This window comes from Rhodamnia argentea, chromosome 5, assembly GCF_020921035.1.
Source record: "Rhodamnia argentea isolate NSW1041297 chromosome 5, ASM2092103v1, whole genome shotgun sequence".
Classification (NCBI taxonomy): domain Eukaryota; kingdom Viridiplantae; phylum Streptophyta; class Magnoliopsida; order Myrtales; family Myrtaceae; genus Rhodamnia; species Rhodamnia argentea.
Genome location: NC_063154.1, coordinates 10,386,269 through 10,409,331, shown reverse-complemented (window position 1 = coordinate 10,409,331; position 23,063 = coordinate 10,386,269). Strand labels below are relative to the sequence as shown.

The 23,063-nt window shown below is 39.2% G+C and overlaps 2 protein-coding genes across 5 annotated transcripts; one reads left to right on the top strand and one right to left on the bottom strand.

Moving 5' to 3' along the window:
• The first annotated feature begins 9,400 nt into the window (after nt 1-9,400).
• Nucleotides 9,401-14,073, top strand: LOC115747509 (serine/threonine-protein kinase CDG1). 2 transcript variants are annotated; one of them, XM_030683697.2, is made up of 8 exons: nt 9,401-10,534; nt 11,070-11,284; nt 11,380-11,588; nt 12,141-12,267; nt 12,492-12,563; nt 12,782-12,968; nt 13,054-13,186; nt 13,537-13,773. In XM_030683697.2, exons 2-8 carry the CDS (start codon nt 11,137-11,139, stop codon nt 13,573-13,575), a joined length of 915 nt encoding a protein of 304 aa, XP_030539557.1. In that variant the 5' UTR covers nt 9,401-10,534; nt 11,070-11,136; the 3' UTR covers nt 13,576-13,773. The 2 variants fall into 2 exon arrangements, with proteins under 2 accessions (XP_030539557.1, XP_030539554.1); XM_030683694.2 differs by having other exon boundaries at nt 9,406-10,534; nt 13,502-14,073.
• A 519-nt stretch (nt 14,074-14,592) lies between these two features.
• LOC115747508 lies at nt 14,593-21,884 on the bottom strand. Of its 3 annotated transcripts, XM_048278427.1 has the most exons (15): nt 21,621-21,883; nt 21,201-21,295; nt 20,943-21,056; nt 19,956-20,060; nt 19,705-19,776; nt 18,684-18,796; nt 18,412-18,546; nt 17,210-17,278; nt 16,953-17,040; nt 16,763-16,834; nt 16,566-16,666; nt 16,119-16,236; nt 15,525-15,584; nt 15,320-15,430; nt 14,593-14,920 (listed from the first exon to the last, which is right to left on the bottom strand). In XM_048278427.1, exons 1-15 carry the CDS (start codon nt 21,862-21,864, stop codon nt 14,810-14,812), a joined length of 1,608 nt encoding a protein of 535 aa, XP_048134384.1. In that variant the 5' UTR covers nt 21,865-21,883; the 3' UTR covers nt 14,593-14,809. The 3 variants fall into 3 exon arrangements, with proteins under 3 accessions (XP_048134384.1, XP_048134385.1, XP_048134386.1); XM_048278428.1 differs by lacking the exon at nt 17,210-17,278 and having other exon boundaries at nt 21,621-21,884; XM_048278429.1 differs by lacking the exons at nt 21,201-21,295; nt 21,621-21,883 and having other exon boundaries at nt 19,956-20,073.
• Nucleotides 21,885-23,063: the final 1,179 nt, after the last annotated feature.

Here is a 23,063-nt window from a genome sequence, read left to right as displayed (position 1 = left end):
GTTTTGTTTATTCGTATTTATTTAAATTACAATAAAATAGTGAAGAAATGGGAAAATAAAATAAAATATTTTATTTTTTTATCCATCCAATGTGAATATTTATATTTTGACAATACAAATTTCACGAATATTTCTATTTGTTTTAATAAATAAAATATTAGAATCGTGGTCCAAAACAAAAGAAAAAAAAGGGAATATTCGCTTGTGCTTCATGTTTTTTTTTTTTTAAACGTGGGTGGGGAGGAGTCCACTGTAGCGTGAACGTTAAACAAATCGTAGATTCGTGGTCTACGGTTGCAGGAGGCACAGGGCCCGGCCCATGAGAAACGGAAGAGGGCCCGCTACGAGGTTCGGTTCGATCCGTTACCCTATCCGTCCCTCGGCGACACCCGTCCTTCCGGTGGGATACGATCGGATCGGATCGGACACGCCCGGATATGGAATCTTGCCCCGAGGCTTTGGAACGGCTTCGAATTGGGTCCGGACGCGAAGCCCAGGATTGCCAGCGCGATCGTTCGCCAGGCCATATCGGAGTGGCAATCGCAAGCCAGGCTATCGAAGCGGATCGAACCGGTGTTAGATAGCTATGCCGAAAGAAGAAAACCCGCGATCGGACCGGGTTAAGTGTCACGAGAGAAATTGTCGTACGAGAGTTAGCACGTAGATTGAACTTCGATTGTGGATTCTTGCTGCGATAGAACTAAGGGACGGTAAATGATAAAGAGTCCCTAGACGACAATCGAGATACTTCAAGTATCTTTAATTAAGCTGTCTTCATTGTTCCAACCCTAAAGGCCCAATGAAATTTTATTCGCCTATATAGATTTTCATGAAACGTACATCAGAGCATCAGAATTTATGTATCTTGTCCGCCTAAGGCGGTATTGAATTGTTTCTTATGCCTTCACTTCCCTTAACCCCGGCAACATTTCCTCCTCCGGCACTGCATTGCATTGTATCGTATAGTATCGGCATGCATGTATATAGCACACGATCTCACGAGCATGTTGGACGTCGACACGGAGGGATCAGCGGCCACGGCCTCGGAGGAGGGAATGGCTGTGGTAGTGGTGGCCATGGATGCGGTGGCCACGGGTGCGGTGGGCGTGGATGGGGTGGACCTGGATGCGGCGGTGGGAATGGTGGAGGGGTTGGCGGCGCTGGGCATGGCCTTGGGTGTGGCCTAGGTGGCTTAGGCCCCGGCCGCGGTCTAGGTGGCTTGGGTGGTTTAGGCCCGGGTTCAGGCCCTGGCCCCGGCCCCGGAGCGGCGCCATTGCAAGATTGGAGACAGTTTAAATTGGTCAAGGCGCAACCGAAGACGCAGATCCTAGGATGGGCCAACTTCCTGGCGCACCTTAAGTCGCACTTGACCAGCGTGAGGTCGCAACCGAGGAGGCACCGTGCTCGCAGGTCCTGGCCCCCACCCCCGCCCTGGCCATCGACCCAGCCCACCCCGGTGCACAATAGCAAGATCAGCAAGGCAAGAGCATGAGCCACGGGTCTAGGACTCATGGTGCTCATGGTCGGCTTATCGGGGTCGTGTTCTTTTCGCTCCTCCTCCGATGAAAAACATTTTGGGAGCGATCGGCGGCGATCATAAATAGGCGGGCGAATTGCGAAAAAGGAGGGGGGTCGAGCGAAGCAAATCATGCGTCCGGAACACCGTCTTCATCGAGTTCGCATGATGTCGCTTGGCGAGTGTCTTTTTTTGTCACGGCATGCATGTTTTTGTTTCGTTTGAGAGATTTACGCGCGGATGAATGCACTAATGTTTGCTTAGCATAGTGGTCCGAATGGGATTGAAAAATGTCTAGTAACAAGTATTTTGGAAGAAAAAAAAAAGTCCTTGTTTGTCGTTTTTTAATTTGAATAGGGCTTGACAATCATTTACTGTTACTTTTACAAGGATTAGATAAGTAAGTTTTTGAATTAAGAAGGACTAAAGATGGGACGATACAAGCAGGGCGACAATGAAACCTCAATGCCTCGTGAAAGTGGGGATATAAAGGGTGCCTTTGGGAAACCTTCCCAAAAGGCCTTTAATTGGTCCAAGGCAAATGGTGTTTGCTAAATTTCTAGAGAGTTTTGGTAAGCTCCGGAGGTACTCTGAGTTTTGAGCATTTTCGAAAGGGAGCGGTTAGCATAACCGTCCACTGCTCAATGACAATGGGCGGTGCCATGCTAGCACGGGTCACACTGTCATTGATTAGTGTGACCGTTACGCATGCATTTCCCTTTCCAACATGCTAATATTTTTTTTATGCTAATTTTGTCATCGCTAAACTTTCATAATCTCGAAAATAGCCCATCTCACACGATGTCTTCGGCAAAGGGCTTAGGTAGCCTACAAGCTAGATCTAGCACCAGCGGTCTCGCCTAAGGTGGCGCGACCCCGAGCGACTCGGCTTGGGGTCGGGGTCACATAACCCACTGGCCGTTGAGGCCTTTCACTAGTTTGAGGTTTGTTTTTTTTTTTGAAAAAAGTATTAAAAGTCTTTATAGTGTGATTTTTCTCAATACTCCATTTTAACCAAAGTTGCTTTCACATGCACTTTTAAATTGTACTTTACTAAAACACCGTTTGCATTTTGACAAACTCGTGTAACCTAAAGTTCTCTGCATTATCCCAAAAAGTTTCTGCAAAAGGTGAACCAAACGCAGCCGAAGCCCGTGAACGTTCGTGCATGAGGCGAGTACGAGGCCTCCTCGAGCATCGCCGGACGGGGCCGGGGGAATGCAACCTCGCTCCCGTCCCGCCCCATTGCAATCACTTCACTAAGGGTGGGTCGGGTGTGGAATTCGTGGCTGGGCTCATTCAAGGACTCGGTCAGAAATAGCATTCTTCCTCAATAGGCTCGGATCAATTGCTCCCACCCCACCTACTCAGCATATTTATTTCAGAATCCTCATGGCTTCCATATTCATACCTACCCTAGTCTGCACATCACAAATAGTTTAAAAACATCTAGGTAGAGATCTTGCTAGTTAGGCCACTACAGAGAGAGAATTCCGCATGACAAGTAGGTTCAACCCATCATACATGAATTATGGCAAGATCTCATCTACTACGTTACCATATTAATCAGCAAACCCTAGCTGAAAATAACTCAAAAACTTAATAGAGAAATTGCTGGTTTTGTCTCCTTTAGATATTGATAGAGAAAGTTGCTGATTGTGTTTCTTTCGTGGATGTCCTCTTGTGCTTTTTATATGGGGTTTACAGAAAATGAAAAAGTAGAGAATATTTTGTAGGTTAGGTTTAGCATTCTATTCAGAAAGGACATGATACCATTGAGTCATTGACTTGAACTCCTGTGGTAGCTTAAGAGCATAGCTAGAGTGCAATGTACAAGAGATTTAACAAAGGTGTATGTAATTATAAATTCGGGGAAAGATAAGAAATTATAAAGTGGGTGAGTAATCTTTTTGAGTTGGACAAGCATAGGCCAACTGATAATTAGTTTCCACATGCAGGTGAGAGACGAATGGGAAAAATTCATGCCAACAGAGCACCTGACAACCTCAAAGAAGATAATTTCCGTGCTAGAAAATCATATTATATGGAGAGGAAGGTGGTCGATGATCCAGAGGACATGGCTTGCAAGAAGCTTGGTCAGCAATGTGGTCCATGGGACTGGGTTGGTGACACAACACTCTGAAGCTCATGTCCTAGATGAAGAAGACAAAGTGAATGGAGGAAAAGGTGAGTCTAGTCTGAGCCCCCAATGCTCTCTCTCTTTACAGCTCCTATACTCTATAGTGCACAATAATCATCCGCATTCATTTGGCCATGTATTATTGGAGTTATAATGAGTTCCATCTTAATGGGTGCACAGCAGCACAGGATTTTTGCTCTGTTCATTTGACTAAATGAAGCACATGCAAGTTGGGCACTGCTTTTCGTTGGTGATATGAGGAGATTTTGTGCTTGTTTGGTTCTTCTTTCATTGAGAGAGAGAGAGACAGAGACAGAGACAGAGAGAGAGAGAGACCTTTGGAACTTTGGCAGGGTCTAACACCTGGAGATCTAAAGAATAAAGTTGAGATTGTTAGATTAGGGTTAAATGCATGGTTGGAGCTAAGCTAGATGACTAGTGATTCTTTTGCAAAAGTCATGGTAGGGAAGAAATCAGTAACACTGCCTTAATAGTTATAAAAAAAAAATTAGTTAAAATTCACAGTGTATCGATCATCACATAATCACTCTAACCTCAAAATCCATGCAAAGATTTGCGTAAATTGGCATAGTGGATTTGATACCATACACCACTTGTTTATCAAGAGCTCAATCATTTAACTCAACCCATCACTAAGGGTCTGTTGAAGTTATTCTAATTAGAATTATATTTTCTGATTATGTTCTCCGAATTATTTTTAGAAAATTAGAACGCGTTTGGTAACTAAACAAAATTTCTATTCCCGAATAGAAACGTGTTTAGTAAATGCACAAAATTTCTATTTCCGGGAACAACCAAGTAGTGAGAATTCTTTTTTTAAAATGTTTCATCTTGTTCTTTTTAATTTTTTAAAATTTTTAACTTTTTTATTTTTAAAATTTTAATTTTTTAAAAAATTTACATTTTTTTTAATTTCCCCCCATTTTTTATTTTTTAAAATTTTTCGCTTTTGAATTTTTTTTATATTTTTTAAATTTCCCCTTTTAAATTTTTTAAAATTTTTTAAAATTTTAAATCTTATTTTTAAATTTAATTTTAAAAACACTTGTTTAAAAAATTAGATGTTAGTAAATTTTCAAATCTAATTTATATTTTTTTTAAAGCTCAGAAGTACACGTGGAAACCTACATGAACTTAATCTTTTTAAAATAACTAAAATTTTGTTTTTTTTTTTTTGTGATTTTCAAAAGTGGTTCTTTTTTTCAGAATTAACTTTCTTTTTGCTCCAAAACTGTTTTCGAGAACAGGGATCGAATCATTTACGTTACCAAACATGTTTTTTATCCTTTTTTGATCCGGGGAACAAAATCGGATAATCAGAATCGTTGTCAAAGAGATCCTAATTAATTGTTTTTGTTCACAACATCACTAAAACTACCATTGACTATCAATTCCCTGTAGAGGCGAATTAGACTTGATACAATCATCCATGCACGAAATTACGCATTTCTTAGTTTAAGATCTCAAATCACTCGATCATTGTCGAAATTGTTCTATCACAACTCTCAAAAGCTATGAGATTAAGACCTTGTTTGATATAGCTACGGTTAAAGTGTAACAATGTTGTGTTGTAGATGTACCATTAACTGATGTAACTTGTATGTTCGAGGAAATATGCTTTGACAAAGCAATACCTTAACGTTAGGTGAGACAACTTCCCAAAGGCTATATTATAAGCTCCTGCACTGGAAATGTATAAAAAAAAGTCATAAACATATTACATTGATACCAATTATGTCCTAAACATTTTAATTGGATCGATTTAGTCCTAAACCTTTTTGCATTTGTATAATTGAGTCTATCTGGCCAATTTTGGCAAAAAATCGTTGACGTCGACACCGGCCATACTACGTGGCAATGCCAATGTTAAATGGACATATTAGTTTAATTTTTTGGTTTTCTTTTCTTTTCTTTTGTTGAACTTTACTTTCTTTCCTTTTCTTTTCTTTTTACTATGGGTTGGCAAGGACTAGGCAAGAGCTCGTGCGGCCCCTCACCCATGGTCAGCAAGGGTCAGCTTTGTTGGCCCTCAACAAAAGAAAAAAAAAAGGAATAAAAAAGAAAAGAAGTTAATTTTTTAATTAAAATATAATGAAAAATATCCACGTTAGTATCGATCATATCAAATCATACGATCGGCGTCCATATCAGTAATTATTCTAGCCAAAATTGGTCCGATGGACTCAATTGGTGCAAATGCAAAAAGGTTTATGACTAATTTATCGAAATAAAACGTTCAGGACTAAATTGGTATTAATGTAATATGTTTAGTCCTTTTTTGGTACCTTTCCTGCTATTGCAGCCGTAAAACATTTGTTAAATGTCCTGTAAGAGTGATGGCAGTTATTTCCATAGCTGAAACTTTTACGACAAAGTTATATATCCTATAAGCTTAAATATTGCGTTACTCACTTCTTTTGTACTGTGTAGTTTCTTTTCTGAGTAGCAAAATATAAATCAAGAGAGATAACCAAATTTAGTTAATCTATGTAATTTGCATATTGGGCATTTAATATTTTCTATATATGAATTCTTAAGTACCATTAATTTTGGACCAATATTCCACCATCTAAATTTTGGAGTTAATCATTTTCTTGAATAGTGTCATCGGATTTGTGTTCTTTAAATGATGCCCACATGCAAAAACAATGATTTTCTACAGCAAATTAGTACAAGTAAATATTCTCGAAAGAATTTCTCCATGTATTTCTTTTTTTTTTTCATGATTTTCTGAACCAACTTCGAATAAGTACAAGTAAATATTCCCCGTTTCCAATCAACATGGGGGTAACTCGGTTCCCAATCAACATGGAGGATATATAAGTGGGGGGGCCATGGTGGTGGATTGTTATGCTAGTCTTCCCCGAGAAATAGTTGAAGTGCGCGCAAGCTAGTTCGGACACCTCGATTATAAAAAAAAAAAATCTTTCGAGAAAAAGGAGAACATTGATCTTGACATTTAAAAAAAATAAAATGTTGAGTCAAGTTCGAGTACTTGCATTACTGAAGTCCACCAACGAGAGAAGTCTTTGAGAAAGAAGAAAAATAAGAAGCAAACTTTTTCATGACCTGAATAAAAGTCACAAGACTTGTTTACATATGCAATTAAGTCATAAAAACTCTTATTTGATTCTATCGAATCGTGAATATTCTGAAATATTGCGGTCGATTAATAATATCCGAAATTGCTTATGGGTATATAATATGTGCTTACGTGACATTATTAAACTGTGCCTTTTCACTTTTAGGATTTAAATGGACTTTTCAATAAAAGGTTACTATTTGATTGAGCCAATTGAAAGCGCACGACTTAAAATTGCCCTTTTTTCTGTAAGGATTTAATATCTGATTGAACCCAATCGAAAGTTCATGACTCGGTGGTACACCGTACATTAAATTTAGAACTTGTCATGCAATTTTCCTATTAAGATGATGAAAAGAACAATTCTTTCGAGCAAGTTGAGAGAAAAATCAAGATGAAAATGAAACAGTGAAATGCATTGAGTTAAACTGAAAACCCCAAACCAGGTTTGTGCGCAGAGATAAAGAGAATATAAGTGTAAACCGAGGTGCATCTCATATGTTTAGTTATTAACTTATTTAAGCCTAGATCTTTTCTTAAATCAATAAATTATTTTTCTCGCTCTTTCCTTGAATTAATAATTGCTTTTAAAACTTACACAATGTATTGCGAGTCCGAAGTGTAACATGGTTATTCTACTTATTGGACATGATTCTACGAGTCAAAATTTATTTATCTTTAATAGATTTCGATATATTCCGCGAAATAAAAGTCCAATTATTACAGCATTATGAGGAAAAAAAAATGTAAAAACGACAATTATTTACTTGAAAATGTTAAATGAAAAGACGGCACATAGAATTCTTTTTTTTTTTTTGGTCACCAACAAGGGTCCGATCAAATCCCCAAGTAACATCTGAAACTTTGTCTGTAGAATAAAATATTACGACTTTTCGAACGATCCAAGAAAATTTACGAATTTCAACTGCGATGGACAAAAATACTCATCCATAAATTTGTTATCCAAGAACCTCGACATGACGATGTTAACTATCATGTCTTGAAGATAAAAATTAATTAGTAGGGAAAAGAGCTGCAATGATCTCCCGGATAAAAATAGGCAATATTTTCGATAAATCGTCTGTTTGTTCCGATGTGTTTGTGGCGAATTTTAGCTCCTGCGGGCATCTTTTTGCGCATATCGGAGGCATCAGGCACGCAATCATACATCACATCGGCATGAAAGATTGGTAAACCAAATATCTTGTCATTTATATAGGAATTTGTGGATTTGAATAAGGCTGAGCACAATTCCAGAATAGAATTGAGAACCGGATAACCAAAGTTGTGATTCCTAATTCAATTCCAGGTTGTGGAGAGACGAGGTCCGATTCCCAGTTTCCCTTTTTTAGGAACTTGGGAACCGCCAAAACGAAATCCTAAAAGAAGCGATTTTTGGAGCAAATTTTTTTTTATGGATAATTGAGGGCTGAAGTTCTATGGTTTAGATTTTATGTCGCGTGTTTTGAATTTTTTGCTATTTATTTTATTTTACGTGTTCATCTTTATGGATTGTCGACGTCTTTGTTCACCATTTTTTCACGTTTGAACACTAGTCACTGCAAAATCTAATAAATTTGTTTTTGCATAAGGCTTATATTTTACTGAGCTTGTTTCATTGATCTTGCATTATGGTCTTTGTTGGGAATAATGTTTTTCTAAGTAATTTAACGGTTGTTAACATCTTATTTCACAATTCGCTTTTACGAATGATCCCTTAGCGGTTGTTGCATTTACTTTCATTTTTCTTAACTAAAAGAAAAAGAATTAAAAAATTGACAGATTCTCGGGTATCCTGAATCTGATCCGAGACAGGTGACATAATAGGTTTCAGATTTCAAAGTACGACGGATAGGTTTCAATTCAAAAAAATAAGGAACATATTTCTTTTGAACTCAATAAGAAACATATTTCGATAAGTAGATTTTAGGTTCTAAATAAAACCTCTAAAGAATCTGAAAGTGCCCATCCCTAATTCTGAATTGTGGGAAAAAGTCCGGTATTTCTTTATCCTCCGGGTGAAAGTTGGCGGGTTTGTTTGGATTAGGCCCAGTAAAAAAGGTACAAGCTTGAAAAGCCACGAAAGACCACCTCTTCATAGGGAGACGGGGGAAAGAATGCTAGAGACCAAAAGTCTCCTTAACTAAGGGTCAAGCATCGTGGAACCACCCTCAATCATTCTGCAGTTGACGTTATTTACGAAGAGAGAAGTATAATTACTTTCTGCAAATTCTTGTTTTTGCTGTAGAGGAAAGTGGAAAAGAGACCAGACATAACAAATTTCCATGCTCTGATCTGATCTGACGTCGAAATGCAGAGACTTTTGGGCGGCGAAGTCCTTAAAAAACTCGAAAAAGGAAGAAAGAGGGGGGCGCCATCGGCCAGCTTCTTGCATCATTGAAAACGTCATCATTGGTGCATGCCAAGAGGGACAAGCATCCAAAGTGTTCATGTGATCCTGCCTTTAAAATAGTGCACAGGTGAAGTGTAAGGTAGCCGTTGTGGCCTTCTTTGCCTTGGGGGTATTCCCTTCCCCAAATATATAAAAATGCAGTAATAATAGTCTTTGAATTTCTGATTGAATATAAATTATCTCTCGAGTAGGAGCAATGTCAACATAGCTGGCTGGTGGGGATAGCAACCCCACAGCTTTGAATCTCTCTCTCTCTCTTCTCTCTCTCATGTTTGAACCTCTTTTTTTGTTTAACTTTTTGGTTGAATTGATTTTACTGGTGCTAGAAGTATATACTTCCTGCAAATTTACATCGAAGCTGGACTCTTGACTCTGTTTTTTTAGGGGGGGCAAAGCTGTTCTGCTTTGTTGTTGTTGCCAGAATGGATCTGTTGAACCGCCAAAGATGCCCTGTACAGAACTCTCTCAGCAAATAAACCAACGCACAAACTCTCAACTTGCAGAAGCAGACAACCGCTGTTATACTGCTTTACAACCCACAGTTCCTCTTTTTTTTTTTGTCCTTTTAAAGAAACACCCTGAAAGAGAAAAGGGCAAAAAGAAGCAGAAGACTCGATTTTTAAGCTTTAGCCTCGCCCCCATCATTTTTCTTTTGTATACCCACTTCCAGTTTGTATATTGGGTTCCAATTCTTGAAGTTTCCTTCCTTTGTTTGTTCAAGCTGAGATTTTTTTTCTCTCTTTCTCTGGTGTTTCTTTCTGCTCTTGGGTTAAAGGGGGGATATGTCAACGGGTGAAAAAAAGAGGAGTGGAATTTGTTCATTCATCATCGATTCTTTCATTCATTAGTTCATTCATTGATGTTGTTGTGTTGCTGTGAGTGATTGAAAGAGTGATGATAAAAAAACCCTGAAAGCGTTGTCGGCGCGAGGTCACTTTCTGTCGGCGTTGTCTATATCCAACGATGATACACAGATTTATTTATTCAAAAGTACACCGGAGAGAGAGATGCTTTCTTCTTCTTTTTCTTGATGGCGGGTGTTCGAAATTCATTTAGTTAAACAAGCCCAGCCTAGGATTCTTGATTAAGTACCCACTTTTGCAACTTCAAGAACTCCGATCATGTTTGAGTGCTTCTGGGTAATTTTGAGCTGTGAGACCCAATTGTTTTTTAATTGACTGGATTTGTTCACCGTGATTTCGTACTGAGGTTTTAGAGAGAGACGGAGAATGTGATCTCAACCAGGGTCAATGCTGGAATGAGGGTGAGATTTGAGTTGATTGTGGTGGATGATTCAATCTGCCAGTGAACCAATGAGGCTGATTTGGCTGGTCACTTGTCTGCATTTCTCTTGGAACACAGGTTTGTTTGTGGTGATTGGATTTGCAATTTCAAATACGGCACTTTCAGATTGTAGTGTAATTTATGTGCATATATGGAATCGGAAGTGCATCTTGAACGAAACAAAATATCTTGTTGTGTTGCTCTATTCTGCTTCTGGGAGGTAGCTGTCGCAGTGCAATGTTGTAATAGACACAAAAGTCCTCAAACTTCAATGGAGTTAGCATTAGCACGAGTCATATTAATAAAATTTAAGAGCTGTTTTGTTTGAGGATAAACACCATCCAGCTTTCCTCTCATTCTAGTTAAAGGTGTGACAGCTCTAATGCCTCTTTTATCTGCCGTGTCCTCTAATAGAATCACTCTTTAAGGAATTTGACGTCATTGATAATTAAGAATTCGTCTCTGGACCAGTAGGATGGTTGATTGGCTTCCTTATTTTCGTCATTGTGGCCCTAGATAGCTCGCATATCCATTTTATCTTGGTTTACTTCTGTGTATTTACTCTGTTTTCTAGCTTCCTACTGATCTCATTGCGGCGTCCTTTTCTCTGCAGGTTGGATGTGCCCGTCCTTGCAAGCGAATAATCCTATATTGTGTAGCTGAAGTGGTTCCCATACCAAATGTCAAGGCCTCTTGCAGCAATATTAGGAGGTGCTGTAGGAGCCGTGGCATTGGTGGGGATAGTTATATTGATCATATGGTTCTGTCTATGTAGAAGGAGCGTGTCAAGAACGTCAGAAACCGGTTCCTCCGATCCATCTGTTCGATGTAACGCTTATACCGTATTTCCCTTTTCTTCCTCGCTGAGAATACTAAATGAGTCTAAAACAATCAGTTGATGTGTTCACTCTTGTAATCTGCAGCGGGAAGACATGTGGGATTTGAGATGTCTTTGAGAGAAGCCAGGCGGTTTGAGATGGAAGAATTGTCTATGGCCACAAAGAATTTTGATGACAAGAATCTGATTGGGGTAGGAAAATTCGGAGAGGTTTACAAGGGATTACTTCATGATGGGATGCTTGTAGCCATCAAAAAGCGCTCCGCAAGCCCTACTCAGGAATTTGTTGACGAGGTTGTACATTTCTCCTCTTCGACCTATGCTGGTTCCATATATCATACACGATAAATACGTTGTGCCATGCTTTCAGTGTTTCTCCTACCATACATTTTTGGGAAATTTCTCTGGACGTCAATATCCCATCTTAATGACTTTCCCCATTGTAACTAAAAATTGGAAATCAATTAATTTTTGTCACATGCTTCGAAAGTTTGTGTGTTATCAGTGTGGATAACCTGACTAGATTTCCTTCCTCTTTTAACCCCTGAAAAAGAATCCATGAGTTTCAAACAACTTGCTTTATAGTAGATATAAACAGCTTCAATGGAGGAATTGTCATCTCCATTAGACGTATCTAGTTGACCTGTCCTGTGCTTTTCCTATGGTGATCTTGTGATGTCTTATTGGCTGATCAGTAGCTTGAAGAATCTGAATTCAAGGAATGGCATGAGATTTCTTCCTTTCCCTTCAGTTGCTCGTTGATCTTCTTTGTGCAACAGGGGTAACTCTTCAGGTGGAATTTTATCTGATATCGTATTGTTTTTCTCTGTTTTCCGACGCTATTAGGTTCGCTTCCTCTCGTCTATTCAAAATCACAATCTGGTGTCTCTGTTGGGCTACTGCCAGGACCACCATACACAGCTTCTTGTGCATGAGTACATACCAAATGGGAGTGTTTCCACTCACTTGTATGGTATTGCTCTTTCCAATAACATACAACTATGACTTGCACAAGTTACAGTATTTTCTAGTTGAAGATAGAACATACTTTTCACCACTCTTTTCATGTACTCGTTCACCCAAATTTTTCTTACTGCTCAGACCTAACTATCCTACATTTTATCATCAATCAAATAAGTCAGCATGCAGTTATTAAGATCGTTGCATATATTGAAGATCTATTGCTTTCCTTTGTAGGTGCTGCTCAGCTTTCACGCGAGAAGCTGGAATTCAAGCATAGACTTCTAATAGCTCTAGGGGCAGCTAAAGGTGATCATCTGCAAAATCAGTGAGCATTTATGGCTTTCCTGGTATTAGTTTTTATCTTTTTCTTAGAAGAGTGTTCCCATATAATGTACCTCGTGCAATTCTCAGTAAGCTTCTCTAAGAACGAATATGCCAAATCATCAATCCTCTGGTACCGAATGGTTTGGTGACAGTACTTACTCCCATCATGGGCAGGCCTGACCTATCCTGCTTCCCTCCAGGTTTGGCCCATCTTCATTCTTTAACACCTCGATTAATACACAAGGATTTCAAGACTGCCAACGTGCTGGTGGATGAGAACTTCATTCCTAAGGTTGCAGATGCCGGATTACGCAACTTCCTCGGAAGAGCCGATATTGCAGGGCCATCTTCTGACGTGACAGCAGATGATATATTTCTTTCCCCAGAGTATGACCCTTTTTAGAACCTTCTCCCGGATCGGGATAGTGTGAATGTGATCCAGTTCTAACATATTGTCTCCATATTTGTGCAGGGTGAAAGAGTTCAGAAGATTTTCTGACAAGAGCGACGTATACAGTTTTGGCGTATTTCTTTTGGAATTATTGAGTGGCCGAGAAGCCACCGAGACACCATCTCCAGAGTCTAGTCAGAGCTTGGTTGAATGGGTATGTGATGAGTAATAACATGCACGAAATGCTGATTAAGTACTATGCTCAGCCACTGAATTTTCACATGCTGGCCTGTGTCGATAAACTGGCTCCTCTATACATGTTTTCACAACACAACTACATCCCAAGAATTAAGTGTATAATAATCTTCCTTTTCCTTTTAGCTATGAGACCTATAGAGAATTGTTTGTGAGAAATTGGCAAATCACTCTTACGACTGCATGTGTGAATGGGGCTAAGTGCAAGTCTTTTTAAGTGTTCCGATCATGCTGATGTTAAGGTTGATTTTCTTTCCTTTTCTCCTTTATAAAGTTGCAAAACAATCAAGATTATAGCATGTTCTCCAGCATCATCGACCCAAAACTGGCAAGCAGCTTCACCATTGAAGGGATGGAAGAGTTCATACAGCTAATAGTCCGATGCGTGGATGTTTCAAGCGAACGGCGACCGGCAATGAGCTATGTGATGATGGAGCTGGACAGGATACTTGAGAAGGAAAGGAGCTTGACAACAGTTATGGGGGAAGGAGTGCCCACTGTGATCCTGGGAAGTCAGCTGTTCAGAACAAGATAAAAGGGAAAAAGGAAAAGAAACTGAAAATAATTACCTCCATATTTGAGTGTGAATTTTGTGCAGTACTTCTTTTTTTCTTTCACTTCATTTTTACATATATTCCTTCTTTCCAAAAAGCCTTAAAGAACAAGTGATCAGCTGGCTGTCAAGTGTATAAAGAACAGCTGCATTAATCTCTTGATTCTTTTTTTTCCCCTATGTGGAAGCATGAAAGGAAAAAAAAACAAAAAACTGTTCTTGTATTCAATCTGTTTGTGGATATAATTATATCAGAGCAAAGTTATTATTCTCAACTAATTTGATTGAATCAACAATGTTGTTTCCCTTCAACCATAATGATAGATTTTTTCTGGAGGTAATGGGGGATTTGGCACTTGCAATATGCTTCATTGCTCGACAAGAAAGACCAACATTCCATTCTCTTTTGGATTCCTGAGAATTTGACTTACGGGAAGACTTGTCATTCACCATGAGCAAAATGCAAACTCCTCAAGAGCAGAGTACTAGCTTGAGGAAATGCTGGGAATTGCCTTCTTTTCTGTGAGTCGCGCAATGGACTCTTAATGCCAACGTGGTCTCTGGCATCTGTAGTTTATACTGCGTATTGTCGTAGTATCGTTACCCAACTTTCTTTTTTATCTGCTCGTGGCCAGGGTGGTTCGAGACAGAATAGTAGCAGATTTTCGGAATTCAGTAAACTATGATTGAACTATTCAGGTGCAGAATGTTCAGCTACAATCTCACAGAACTTGGGCGCAACTGAAGTTGGAAACCTTTCGAGCAAACTGCAAAGACTCTTTTAAGACTTAGAAGTAGAATTTGATTAAATGAATCCGGAAACCACATTCGTTAGATTCTAAACATTAGTTCAGTTGCCGTTACATTCTAAACACTAGTTTCTAGTGGTGCTTTGCTAAGCACATGATACAAGCAAAGGTGCCAACAAACTTCCTAGGTCTGCAGCTATTTCTAAAGATGTGTATAATCGGCCAAAAAGAAACAAAAATTAACAGAAAGACGGCGATATTTGTACATTCTGAGAACATATCAAGAGATGTCAGCACCTTCTCTTGCCTTCATAACAATCTCCTCCGCAGTGGCGCCAATGAGCTTGTTAGCATGTTTCAACTCTACACAGGAATAATTTCCCTCTGCGTCCTGAGCGGGTTAGTCTCTTATCAGACAGTAGGAAGCCCGAGAGCATAAATCGTACAGAGACATTTGCCTCTCCCACACATTAAAAGAATTCAAACTGATCCACTATTACATGGTAGATGCATATGCATTGAGCTATATAGATCGGTGCCCCTTATTAAAAATCAGATAGAGAAATCCACACGCTAAGATGATTCTTTCCAGCCAATCAGGTAGAAAAATTGCATCTTTTAAGCTCAACTATATCTGCAATGGCTGATTGGGGTTGTCTCTTAGGAAAAGTAGGCATGAGGGAAAGAGATGTGCACTACTAACGATGATGAAAATAAGAGCCGAGGATTATAGCCCAGATACAATTACAGTACCTAAATTAAAAACCAGAAAATTGAGGGGAGAGATTACCCGAACCACGAGGCCTAACTTTTCTAATTTCGTAACAGCGTCATCCACATCGAAGTTGCAATTCACATCGAACTCTTTTTTTATAAGTTCCTCACAGTGCAGATCAATATCCTACAACACAAAATGAGTGTCAAAGCTTTAAGTATTACAATTCCCTCGCCTCATATGGTGAACTATCGATTGTCAAAAATGCCATGTGCACTACCTGTCTTGTAGCTGTTCCTTTTTGCATCAATATGAAAAATGAAACAATCACCTCTTTTACCTGCAAGGACATCTTCAGCAAAAGTTACACGCAAGAATATCATGTTGATTATGGAAAAATCATTAAGGACATAGTATTTCCTCCAGGGAGATAATAGTCAAAGTGCTGACCATGGTCTGTCAGAAGCTACATGTCATAGACATATTAATCTCGTATTTGCAAAAATGAAGCAATGCACGCTACAATTACTCATAGACGGGAAAAGTACACTAGAAGTGCCATAACTTTTGTACGGCGTTCACTTGAGTGCCATAACTTTCAAAACGTTCACTTAAGTGCCATAACTTTTAAAAATCGTTCACTTGAGTACTACGTCGGAGCAAAATCGTTCACTTGAGTGCTACAGTAACTTTTCCGGTGTGCCACGTCAGCTAAAGTTAGAAATTATTTTTCCTCTCGGGTCACATAGAATGGTGGATAATACTTCAACACAGTACAAAATAGGATAGGGATATAAAAAATTGAAGATATGTTGAAGGAGTTTATTATTACTTAGTGTTAGACAAGCATTGAACAGACAGTCTTATTGCTTACTTCCTGTTGGATCATGTCGTCACACAAGTGCAGAAGGGTGCCTCTTCCACTATCAAGTTGTTTGTCATAAACAGAACGGGCAATTAAGTTCTGATATGCAACCACATTTTTCTGAAACCTGCATGCAGTCCAGAATATACTATTATAGTGCAGTTATAGAAGTCGAGATAGAAAGCGAACAAAGAAGAAATGTGTAACGAGTGCCACAAGCAATTGATACAAGACAATAGAATCCTGATGGTTTATCATCATCTTATTTGAAAAGAGAACCAACTATCTACATGCAGAAATCATTGCTATAAGGAGAGGCAGTTGTAAACCAGAAGTTTTCTCATGTGTGCAGTGAACCACTGGCTCTATCAGAACTTCTGAAAGGAAAAGGAACCACATAACAAGTTTTTCTTAGGACATGTTGGAGACAAGTTACGTTTGCAAAATGGAACTTACGTGAAGTATGTTTTTACGCAATATCCCACAAGAGCGGATAGGATACCGGAAATGATCCGAATGTCAGCTTTTGGCATTTGAAGGGAAGTCACGACAGTAACCTGGAGAGAGAGAGAGAGAGAGAGAGAGAGAGATGGAGTGGGTGGATGTATAATAGAAAATAATGTCAACTAGTGCATGAATTTGCTACAACTCACCAGACCAATCACAGCAGAAACAACAAATTTGACCCAGTCCACTGGTGTTAAGCTTGGAATTTGCTTTTCTGGCTATTAAACAAAAATCTTCAGACACAGCTTTCAGAATGATGTTGAAGCAATAAAGAGGCACCTTGATCAAAATAGTAGTTCTAGCTCGCATGCATGAGAGAGGGAGAGTACAACTCACAAGTACAATCTCCATATCTGCCATTGGAATGTTCTTGAAATGCTTCACATATATTCCCCTATCCTCGTCTACTTCGTCGCTTGCTAGCCTGTAAATTCACATTCTTGTTTTATGTATGTAGACAACTACGAAACTTCGAAATGCCTCAGTCTAGCAAAGAACAGTCTCTCCTTCAATATACGAGAAAATATTCTTTCACATCACGCTGTGATGTCTACAACAACACCAGTAAAGAAGTTCAGAAACATTATTTATACCTGTAAAGAACAATTATCCTCTCAAAGGTAGGTTCTTGGATAGTGTTCTTGCTGAGCAGATTAGAAATACTGGTGGTATGCAAATCAAGAATAATCTGTTACAAAAGGTTGGGGCATTGTGCATGCAAAGGCAAGAAGGAAAACAGCAAGGACAAATTATTTATCTCCTCCGTCTAAGCCTCCATCAAACCATATATAAATAGGCCCTCCAAGGAGTTAAGAAAGTAGCTCCAAGCACTTGATAGATTCTACTATCAAACAAAATAAAACCGCCAACCAATCAACTACTAATGTTACTGGAACTATCAGTGACCTACCTCGTGCTTTATCCAAACAAGGAAGTCAGCAAACTGTGAGTCCGGTAATCAATGTCACATTATTTAAAGTTAATGCATGCTTAGTGTGGTTCATTTATGCATTAACAGCTTCTTAAAGTGAACTAAACTTGTCAAAACAAGAATTGGAACCTGCAAACTAGATACAAATGCAAAGGAGAGAAGACATTCAATTACTGCAATGGCACAGAGTTATTGAATATTCACAATTTTTCCAGTAAGCAACAATGTCAAAGACAAAGGAAGTCAGAATTTCTCTGATTCTTTTGTTACAATTGACACCAAATGTAGACAAATTCAATACAACCAATAAAATTGCCCTAATCTTCTAATGGAAACTTTCTTCCTTTTAATAGGGGAATAAACTTAATCAAATGGGTCAAATCATCATGTGTGTAGGACAGATAAGTGAACACCACCAATCAAGGCAAACAAATGGGTGCATGTGCGCGTGTTCGTGGTCTTTAATCCTCCTCTTCAACAGAGAGAACATGACTCTTGGATTATATGAACGTCAACTCTTATCCTATCTTAGCCACCCATGAGTGGCTCAGTTGGTTAAGGCGCACTTGGGATTGTATGGTTAGGCGCACTGGTCCCAAGTTCGATTCCCTAACCGAGCACCTATGATTTAAGTAGGGGGTCATGGCGGTGGGTTGCTATGCTAGTCTCCCCCGAGGAATAGTCGAGGTGCGCGCAAGCCAGCCCAGACACCTCGGTTATATAAAAAAAAAAAAAAAAAAACTCTTATCCTATCTTATTACTTCTGCCACTCTTATGCTATCTCATAAATTCTGCGTCAACACAAGAAAAGACAAATTAGAAAGCACAGATCATCAATGCAAATTGCAAAGGTGCCAGGTAAACCTGAGTTTCATGTTTTCAATACGGATGCGCTCAACGGAGAGGCTGTCAGGCTCTGCTTCGGAGTTGATTTGAACACGTCCTCCTGGGTCAATCTTAGATTGAGCACTTGACTTTCTGAAAAAAAATCTTTTGATTCTGCAAGAAAAGGGCACTATAAGAGTTGCCAACAAAATGCCAGAGGCAACTAAGCCAATTGCACATAATATGCCTTTCTGAACTGTGAACTGAGAATTTAATTGACCCATTTGGCCCCTAATAATGTGAAGACATACCCAGTGTACTTCAGAAAACGTCTCCACCAGCGTGCAAGGATGGTGTTTAACTTCGTTTTGAAAAAGTAATCAGTCCTACGATCAATTCCAATTCCACGTCGGAAAATGATGTACTGTAAATGAGTAGGAGGATGCACATGAGTGGTGCATAAGTCTGCCTAAACAAAACGGTAAGTGGGTGCGTGCAAGAGAGAGATGCCTAAATTTATCAGGCATCTAAAAGAACAATTGAGATATCAAACTGCAACCACCATTAAAACAAGTCAGCCAATGGAAGGTCGACTTAAATCCCAAGTCAGCCAATGGAAGGTTTAGTTAAATCCTTTAGCTCTCCGGGATAATTACTGGATTCTTTGGAAGGGACAGTTATATATTTTGCAACTTTCAGATTTAATTGAAAAAACAGAGACAGTAGATTTCCTCTTGGAAAGAAACTAGAGTCTTGTACCTATTTGAAAGAAGTGGAAAGGATCTAAACTGAATTAACCAGGTATCAGCATAAAATAAATATCACATATGGAGTTTGCAAACACTGTAATTTTTCTAACCACATTCTCAACTTTTGTCTGAGTACTGAAAGTTTTAATTTTTCCCTTCAATACTGCTTAATTTAACATCTCCACATATGGAACTCTTCCAATATATGAATAGTAACAAAACATATGCAACTGATGGACTATTAGTAGCCCTTAGAGAGAGAGAGAGAGAGAGAGAGAGAGAGAGAGAGTATCATAGCTCAATAATAGCGCAAACAATCTTCTTTAAAAGGTCACTAGTCTTATAAGACTTCCATTGTGCAAAAATGTTTATCCTTGGAACTCCACATTGTACATAAATATTGGTTGGGGGGTGGGGAAGGTTTTTGTTTACTGCAACTTCTCCACTTCTTGCATCTGATAATTTCCATGTAAAATCACCAAAGAAACAGTTTCTCGGCAAAAAGCAAAGAGTGCAATTCTGGATCACACTGGAAGAGTTCATTTAGCTTGCAATTCTTTCAGCTGGATCAATGCTGCAATACCTTATCCGCAAAGAGTGGAAGGTCGTCATGAGGATACTTAGAGAAGTACCTTCTCAGAAGCTTTTTGTCGAGCTAAAATGAGAAAAACCATTATAAGATGATCAGAACGCGATAAAAGAATGCAAAGCTATGAATTTCATGCTTCTCTATGTTATGTACAGACATTCGATACAAATTTTGGGTGATTTTGGTTGTAAGCATGTTTTCTTCAGTGCAATTTTCCTATAGAATTCTTCCAGATAAATACAGACCTTCGATTCATCAACTTTGATTGGAAGATTGAGGCGATATTGTGCGGACAGAGCAACATTGATCTCGTAATCAGTAAGTATCTTGAAGTTGCTCTTCTCCACGACCTGCATAGATAAGCTATTACAACAACTATGAGGTGCCTTCTGACTCAAACCAATTCTACTTAAGCCCCTGAAGAAGGGACAGACTCTCCCCAACCAAAACCCAGAAGTAGGAGAAAAAGCAAATAGGAAACAGAAAATTGAAGAAATAAGAGTGAAATATAGTTTAGTGCTTGGTCTTGTCGCATGGAAGTTGATCAAGTCAAACAGGATAATCAGATTACACTATGCATTCTATGGTACGTCTGATCACATTGCAAAAGGCACAAGCATAGCGTGAAAATCAGTGACTCGATGTGAATTTGGAGGCATCCCAACTGAACGGAACTTAAATCACTCAGAAATACACATATTTGCTCACGAGAGGACAAATTGTCTATCAATCAGAAAGAAATAGTTGAAGCTAAATCAGGCATGAACTATCTATTAAAGCTCTCCAGAACTCTGTCAGAAAGGAGAGTAGCTGGAATTGTATACACAGAGACATTGGGATTAGCAATTGAATCATAGCTCTGCATAAAACTATTTTCATGATCACATCACACACAACTCCACTTGTTGAAAAGTCGGAGAGAAGGGATGAGGTGAAAACAACATATCTAGAATTCCCGATTGTCATAAGACGTTTGCTAGACCACATTCTAGGTTACTATTTCAAAAGCTCAGGAAACAAAAGATCGGATGGCTCCTTCAAGCATCATCCCATTAAAATAGGAAAATGATACCAATTTCGACTGCTCGAAGGATGCATATAAAGTCTTGCCAAACAGTTTGTTCATAATTCTCAGTCATTTTTTAGATTTTTGATCAGCTAATCAGATTTCATTTTCTGCTTCACATTATCTCTTCTCAATTGCAATTCAGTTAGCACATTAGTTGATATACCTGCAGCAAGTCGGTCAAAAATTTCTCTTCGGAATAATCTATATCTTCCGGAGTCAGATTCTGCTGCCCCAATTTCGCAGCCCCGTGAACCGGATCAAACAAAGAGTGCAAACACTGCAAAACGATCCAATGCCGTTGGATTAAAATTGTAAGGGAACTACTAAACCTGAAGGGAAAGGTCATGAAAGGATGAAGGGAAAAGGTGGTGAAAAAGTTAATTCTTATACATATTTGGTACTTCAATTGAAAAGGAACTACCATCATCTCCTCGAATTGAAGATTGTACCAAGCGTGAATGGCATACTCCACACGACAACAGAGCTTTACAAACTTGGGCCGATCGGCTTTTTGCTCTGCAGGACACGCAAAAAGCTTCACCTTTCAGTCGAAAGTTGCGATCAAAGACGTTTCTGCAACACTGTACCCTATCCATAATTCCAGCAAATTAAGGATGACAGAAGAATTTTGGACAATTTTACCTAGCATTCAAAATACAACGTCGCTTAGCTAACACGAGGAAATCAAACTCGACTCAGAAGATTACAACAGAAAAAACACGAAACTTCGCGAAATGCAGATCACAGAGGAGGCCGACGTGATCGAGACGCTAGGGTGAGTGACCGAGTGACTGTCAGAGTGAGAGCGAGAGAGACAGAGAGACAAAGAGACGGAGATTACTGATGAGATTAGCCAAGGTGGCGACGAGCCGGTGCTTAAGGATGGGAATGACGGACTCGCGCTCCAAGCGCATGATCTCTCTCTTCTTCTTCTTCCCCATTCTTCGTCTGCGTCTCGTCGGTGATGGGAAATACAACCGGAGCTCTTTCAGCAAGGAGATGAAAACAAAACCTAGAGAGAGAGACAGAGACAGAGAGAGAGAGAGGCTTCCGCATTCATCGCTGAGACAAGGGGTCTTCCCCATTCATCGCTGCATGCTTCGCTCCCTCTCCCTCCCTCTCTCTCTCTCTCTCTCTCTCTCTCTCTCTCTCTCTCTCTCTGTGCAACCCGCGCCATTCGGCGGGAGCGCCATTTGAGTTGACTGTGTGTTTTGGGGGCGAGGTAATGTCCGGTCCGGTCCAATCGTTGGACCGGACCGGACCGTCTGATTTTGTTTAAGATCCGATTCGTTTGCTTATTTATTTTATTTATTTAGTATTTCAATTTCCTAATACGGCGACTTGGTGAATTTCCGTTCCGGAACTTTCAATTCATGGATTTGATTTCAAAAACTTGGCTTTGCATTTCACTCATTGCATCAAGTCCGTTAATTACTTCTTTTTTTCCTTTTTTGTTTGGGTCGAAAGTCCGTTAATTTCAAATAGACGGAAACGTGCACGTATAGTGTAATTCTTTGGGAATAATTTTGTCTCGAACTCATGTATTTCTCCTTTATGTGATATGAAAATTTCTTTCTGACCCAAAAAAAAAAAAAAAATGACAGAAACGTGCGCATTGCTCTTTTTTTTTTTTTTTTTTATCATTTTCTTTTGAATAAGTGAACACAAGATGGAATAGTTTTGTGGCAGAAAACTAAATGAAAAGGCCACAAAAAATATAAGGTAAAGGCAGTGAAGGGAAAATTGTCCAAAAAGTCTTAAAATATTACATTTTTGCCAATTCAGTCCTAAACTTTCTAATTTTATTAATTTTTTTGCCAAAAAAAAAAACTGATATTGGTTTTGTCTTGAGCTCATGTATTTTTTTTTTTTTCCATGTTAATTGAGTTCTCAACATTTTCATGTTTTGCCAATTAAGATCATCGGGTCAATTTTGACAGAAAATCGCTAACGTGAACGCTTACCCTCCTATGTGGCACGGCCAACGCCGACGTTGATAATTTTTAATAATATTTTAATTTTTCTAAAAAAGATATATTTTTTTCTTCTATGCTTTTTTTATTTTTCATTTTATTTTATTCCCTCTTCAAACCTTCTTGATGGCCGACGGAGGTCACCAACCTCAAGCAAGGGATAGCTGAGCCCGAGCTAGTGAGGGCCGCCCTTGCCGGGGTGAGGATCGCCCTGGCTAGATTGGAACGATGGCCGCCCTCGCCGGCCATTGACAAGGCCCGGCGACCCTCATTTCGTTTTCTTTTCTTATCACAGAGACATGTATATGACT

Bases quoted from the DNA above. Each gene is read 5' to 3' on its own strand.
- LOC115747508 (XM_048278427.1), bottom strand. From the start codon at position 21,864: ATGGGGAAGACCCCTTGTCTCAGCGATGAATGCGGAAGCCTCTCTCTC. The intron at 20,061-20,942 runs GTATATCAACTA...TTATCTATGCAG, and splicing joins TTTTGACCGACTTGCTGCAG to GTCGTGGAGAAGAGCAACTT. The intron at 16,835-16,952 runs GTGAGTTGTACT...TTTGTTTAATAG, and splicing joins CAGATATGGAGATTGTACTT to CCAGAAAAGCAAATTCCAAG.
- LOC115747509 (XM_030683694.2), top strand. From the start codon at position 11,137: ATGTCAAGGCCTCTTGCAGCAATATTAGGAGGTGCTGTAGGAGCCGTG. The intron at 11,285-11,379 runs GTAACGCTTATA...TGTAATCTGCAG, and splicing joins CTCCGATCCATCTGTTCGAT to CGGGAAGACATGTGGGATTT. The intron at 11,589-12,140 runs GTTGTACATTTC...CGACGCTATTAG, and splicing joins CTCAGGAATTTGTTGACGAG to GTTCGCTTCCTCTCGTCTAT.